This window comes from Fragaria vesca, linkage group LG6 (assembly GCF_000184155.1).
Source record: "Fragaria vesca subsp. vesca linkage group LG6, FraVesHawaii_1.0, whole genome shotgun sequence".
In the NCBI taxonomy this organism is placed as follows: domain Eukaryota; kingdom Viridiplantae; phylum Streptophyta; class Magnoliopsida; order Rosales; family Rosaceae; genus Fragaria; species Fragaria vesca.
Genome location: NC_020496.1, coordinates 10,063,936 through 10,069,935, shown reverse-complemented (window position 1 = coordinate 10,069,935; position 6,000 = coordinate 10,063,936). Strand labels below are relative to the sequence as shown.

Below are 6,000 nucleotides of genomic sequence, written 5' to 3'. Positions count from 1 at the left end.
TGAAGTTTTGGGTGATCTGGCAGGAAAACTGGGATTCGGCGGACTCGCCGGAAATGGAAAAAGGTCGGGGAAGCTGCTAGAGTCCGCTACGGTGGAGGTGCGCCCTCGCCGGTGCCATACGGTGACGAAAGGAGGGACATCCGCACCTGATAACGTCTGTATATATATATATATATATTTTTTTTTGTTTCTCATTTGTTATCTCGAAAAGGAAGCGGAATTAATTATATATCGTGTTTTGTTGACAAGTCAAGAACAAACGAGTTTAGCTTATATTTTAAATTGAGCTGAGTTTGAGTTCGATCAGTCAACTAGATTAGTAGTTTACACATGATCAAATATAAAGCTATGAAGCTAATTAGCACATTGTGGTCTGATCAACCATGATTTATACAATGTGGCACACAAAAGAAGAGAGAGTTAATTTGATGCATTTTGTTTGTCGCGTGAGAGCAATTGAATGATTTGAAACTTTAGTTTAAACAAAGGATAGTAGCTGTATATTAAAAATGTAAAATTTCTTGTTATTGAAATCAATTTGAACAAAATTTGTTTCATCCCCCTATTACAATGCATACCGAATAATACCAAAATGATCTGAAAAGAATATGCATGTTAACTTGCTACATAAACTATCAACACGATGACGTGCACTATGAAAATGTCAATTGTTACTAAAATGGTAGATTGGTATGTACGTAGTGATAATCACACGATCACTTATCAATAATCTTGTGATCACCTACTCTTGGATTTCATTCCGTGAGTTGAGTTTTTGTTCATTCATTTAATCTCAACATGTGATATCAAATCTAAAATGAGTTGCCCGTAAAATCGCACGCCATATCGACACTACTGATGATCCGAGTGATCTCAATGTGATGTTAAAAATCAGTGCCTGCCCAAGTTAACTGGATTAGAAATATCAGACGGCCGAACCGCCGAAGTATAACATGGACCATCTTTACCACCCCCCCCCCCGACCCCAAAGAGCTATCTCATTTGAAAAACCGTTGGAAGATATTTCCCTGCACACAAAATACGCGCCTTTCAAATCCAATCCTCAAAACCCCAAAAAAACCCAAACCCCTCCCTCTCCCACCGGAAAATCATTTTAATTATACAAAAAAAAAAAAAATTTAGCGCAAAGAAATGAGAGTGCTGGTGATCCTAGGCTACACCAGGTCATCAATTTCGACTCCGCCAAACCCAAACCCCAATGGCAACCACCGCTCCACCAAACCCTACAAACCCCCAATCCCCAAGCTCCTCTCCCCCTCCAAATCATCCTCCTCCTCCTCCGCCCCTCCAATAATCTCCACCCGCCCGCCGCCTCTCTTCGCCGGCACACGCTGGGACCCCCACCACACGCACCTCTCCTACTTCGCCGACCTCGCCTCCAAGCTCGCCCGCGACGGCAAGCTCCACGACTTCTCCATGCTCCTCGAGAGCGTCGTCCTCTCCGGCGTCAAGCCCTCGCAGTTCACGGCGGCGCTCCAGCTCGACATGGTCTCCAGGGGCATTTCCGGTATTTTGAAGGACGGCAAGGTCGGGGGGCTCGTCGAGGTGTTGGTGAAAGTCGCGGAGCTCGGGGTTCGGCCGGTGGAGCTGTTTGATGGCTACGCTATGGAGTTGCTCGGAGCACATTGTCTCCGGCTTTTGAAATTCAAGCAAGTTCAGGAGCTTGTTGAGCTCATGGAGGTTCTTTATGGTATTTCTCCGATAATTTATCGACTGATTTGTTCATTTTTTTGGGGGTTATTTAGGTTGTGAAATGTCTAATTGGGACTCTAATTGCTACATTGTCAGCTGCATTGATGATATAAATTGGGAAATGATTCTATTTAGTTAAACTATTACGACCAAAATGTAACTTGTTTTAGCTGTTTAAGCTGGCTTAGGGGATGTAGGAGATGTCTGATAATGTTAGTAAGTTGTTACCGGAATGCAGTCGAGACTGTTTGCAATCGTAACAGATAATGCTTGGTTCAGGTTTGCACTTCCCAATCAGAGAATTGGTGGACCCGTCTGAAGTCATCAAAGCATGTGTTGAGAAACGTAGGCCGAAATTGGCCATAAGGTATAATTGATTGTTACTCTTATGAGTTTTGACAGGGGATTTCTCTTACTTTATCTGCGTTGTTCAAACTTTTTCGTATGTGAAGTTTTGACTCTTGATGTGGATTTGTTGACCATGGTGTCAATTAATGTTGGATGACTTGAATTACAACGGAATTTTTCTGTGGTAGTCACTATTTTATGCTTTGGTTATTAAAATTTGTAGGTATGCTTGTATCTTTCCACACTCGCATATGTTATTCTGTAACATTATGTATGAGTTTGGAAAGAAGAGGGCATTGGCATCTGCTTTGACAGCATATGAAGCATCCAAGGAAAAATTGAGTGGTTCTAACATGTACATCTACCGCACAATAATTGACGTCTGCGGTGTCTGTAAAGATTACATGAAATCTAGGTACATTTATGAGGTAGACACAATGAACTCTCTTAATCTTTGAAACTACTCTTGTAGCTTGAATTTTGAAAAAGACTACGTCTGTGGTGTTTTTCTTTACCCGTGATCCTTTTTCTTTTTTGTGCAGGACTTGCTCAAACAGAAGGTCATTCCAAATATTTATGTTTTCAACAGTCTGATGAATGTAAACTCACATGATCTGAGCTACACATTTCATGTATACAAGAGTATGCAGGTAATCTCTCTCTCTCTCTCTCTCTCTTGTAGCTGAGATTATGTTTTGCAACATTTGTGAATTTAGTAGTGAATTAAATTGACCTGTTATGACTGAAGCTTCAATCATCTAAATGAGTTTGTTTTCTATATCCAGAATCTTGGTGTTACAGCAGATTTGGCATGTTACAATATTCTTTTGAAGGCATGCAGCCTTGCTGGAAGAGTTGATCTCGCACAAGATATCTACAAGGAAGTACAGCATTTGGAATCAACAGGAGTGTTGAAATTGGATGTTTTCACTTACAGCACTGTTGTAAAGGTAGATGTCAATCTGCTTATGTATTATTATACTTCAGCTCTTGCATAGCAAGTGCGTATACATACAAGTAACTTTTTGTTTAAGTTAGTACTTAGTAGTAATGGATATTCATAGTGGTCCTCCATAACTATTGGCCAACTTTCCAGGTCTTTTCAGATGCAAAAATGTGGCACATGGCTTTAAATGTCAAAGAAGATATGCAATCAGCAGGTGTTATACCAAATACAGTTACATGGTCATCATTCATCAGTGCCTGTGCAAATGCGGGTCTTGTTGATAAGGCAATCCAATTGTTCGAAGAGATGCTCTTGGCCAGCTGTGAGCCTAATTCACAGTGTTTTAACATCCTTCTACATGCTTGTGTGGAGGCTTGCCAATATGACAGGGCTTTTCGCCTTTTCCATTCTTTTAAGAGTAATAAACTCCAGGAGACTTTTGGCAAAAATTACAAAGGTAGTGCAGGTAGCAGTTCAACTGGAGCATACTTGTGCACTTTCAAATACTATTATGTCTAACCATACCTCTAATCATACTTCCATCTAACTTTGCTGAAGGGCTTTCTTTTAAACCCACAACTACGACATACAATACTTTGATGAAGGCCTGTGGGTCTGACTACTACCATGCAAAAGCACTGATGGATGAGATGAAAACAGTAGGTCTTTTGCCTAATCAAATAACGTGGTCGATTTTGGCTGATATCTGTGGAAGCTCAGGGAATGTTCAGGGTGCCTTGCAGGTAACACACTAATGGTTGAGGATTTTTTTTTAATATTTTATCTTTTTGCTCCACGTTTTGTTGCTCTGATTTTCATTTGACGTCTTCTTGAAGGGATACATGTTCACTAATAACACTTTATTTTCAGTGCAGATCTTGAAAAGTATGCGTGTAGCCGGTATCCAACCTGATGTTGTTGCCTATACAACAGCCATCAAGGTTTAAAAGCTTTCTTGTCACTTCGGTTATCTTGTCTCTTTTCACCTAGATCTGATGAATCATGCCCTTGGGTTCACAGATTTGCGTAGAAAGTGAAAATTTGGACTTGGCATTGTTGCTGTTTGCAGAAATGAAAAAATATCAGATACACCCAAATTTGGTAAGTACTGCCAATTGATGGTTCTAATTGCAAATCATATATTACTTTATCCTTATAATGAGAAATGCTTGAGGATGGAAGGAATAAGCATCGTTTCACTTATTTCCATCAAGTATCATGTTAGATTTCAGGTCATAAGAAAATTATTCGGTTTTTTCCCCATATTAGTAACCTCTGCAGAAAGATATGGTAGAAATGACCAAGATAAGTTTTATTCTCTTTTCGCAAACCTAATCTTTTTGCAGTCTACATATGGTTCTCCATAGAAATTCTAATGTTTTTGTAAACAACTGATGGCTATTAAGAACAGATCTGTATACAACAGTAGCCATTCTAGATCACGTCAACAAGTATTCTCCCTATGGCTTTTCAGGTGACATATAATACACTTTTAAGGGCTCGTAGCAGATATGGTTCTGTAAGTGAAGTACAACAATGCCTGGCTATATATCAGGACATGCGGAAAGCAGGGTATGTGATCTTGTATTTCAATTACAATTGAATATCTACATCTTACTAAATAAGTTATTCACTTTGCAGTTACAAGCCCAATGATTACTACCTTGAGCAACTAATTGAGGAATGGTGTGAAGGAGTTATACAAGACAGCTGCCCAAAACAAGGCGAGTTCAGTTACGGGGACAAAGCTGACATAGGGAGACCGGGGAGTCTGCTTCTTGAAAAAGTTGCAGAACACTTGCAACAGCATATTGCTGACACTTTAGCAGTTGACCTTCAAGGACTTACAAAGGTATGCTTGTACACGCCAGTTGATTTTTCAAGCATAGTGGCTACATTAGTTTGGTCAAAAGATCGTTCATATTATATATTTTCAAAGAAAAATAACATGTATTCAATTGTTTTTATTGCAACCTTTTAAAGGATTCATCTGTGTTCTTGTGCCGGTTGTTTTCTAATACCCTTTAACTATGCTAACAGGTTGAAGCTCGGATCGTTGTTCTTGCGGTTCTGCGAATGATCAAAGAGAACTATATCTTAGGTATGAACAGAATGCTTCACAAGGGTTTTGCATTTCAATTTTCGAATGCCTCTATATTTAATTTGAGAAGCCATTAATTCATATAGATCAGAATTTAAGCGACACTCAAGCAAGTGAGATAAAGAACTCAGAATGCTGATCTGTACATTTGAAATTTCTAAATATCAGCTTGTTGATGTTAGAATTTAATTATGGTTGCAGGAGATTCAGTAAAAGATGACATGTTGATAATGGTAGGAGTCCATGATGAGGTTGATGGAGGCTCAACAGCTCACAATTTAGAGGTCAAAGATGCAATAACCAAGCTTCTGCAGGATGAATTGGGGCTCAAGGTTCTTTCAACAGTACCTAAAGTTGCACTTGATACTACAATAGTATCCCAGAACACTATAGATTCAGATCAAAATTTGGACGAAAAGCCATTGAGGAAGGAATTACAGCCAGAGTTGATTTATTCCACCAGAAGACCTGTGGTTCTGGAAAGGCTAAAGGTATCCAGGAAATCATTGCAACAATGGCTGCGAAAAAGAAGTTCCCTTAGGAGGTGATTGATTCAGACGTAAGAAAGCAGAAAAATTTGTATATGCTATTCAAATAACAGTAGATATTCATCCAAAAAAAGAAAGAAAGAAAAAGAGAGAATAATAATTACCTATCCTCATTTTATTTATAAACGAGGACATGGGCACACGAGACCAGAACTTGCCTAGTTGCCTTGTGTGCAAGCCATCGAGTCTGTTGTACAGATCAATATTCACATGTAAGTTATGCACCACGGCAAATGTAATCTGCAAAACCAATTACGATTCTTTAAGTTTCGTATGAGCTTCTTAGAAACTTTGCTGATCTGGAAAACCAACCACAAGTTCTTCCAATCTTTCATCTGCAAGGA

At 39.3% G+C, this 6,000-nt stretch overlaps 1 protein-coding gene across 1 annotated transcript; it reads left to right on the top strand.

The window, feature by feature from the left end:
• Positions 1-1,152: 1,152 nt before the first annotated feature.
• LOC101304694 (pentatricopeptide repeat-containing protein At5g02830, chloroplastic-like) lies at positions 1,153-5,779 on the top strand. Its single transcript, XM_004305200.1, has 13 exons — positions 1,153-1,711; positions 1,993-2,080; positions 2,285-2,489; positions 2,604-2,711; positions 2,847-3,011; positions 3,158-3,486; positions 3,525-3,750; positions 3,883-3,948; positions 4,028-4,108; positions 4,482-4,579; positions 4,649-4,859; positions 5,048-5,108; positions 5,310-5,779. The coding sequence occupies exons 1-13, from the start codon at positions 1,153-1,155 to the stop codon at positions 5,654-5,656; spliced, it is 2,544 nt and encodes an 847-aa protein (XP_004305248.1). The 3' UTR covers positions 5,657-5,779.
• The last annotated feature ends 221 nt before the right edge of the window (positions 5,780-6,000 follow it).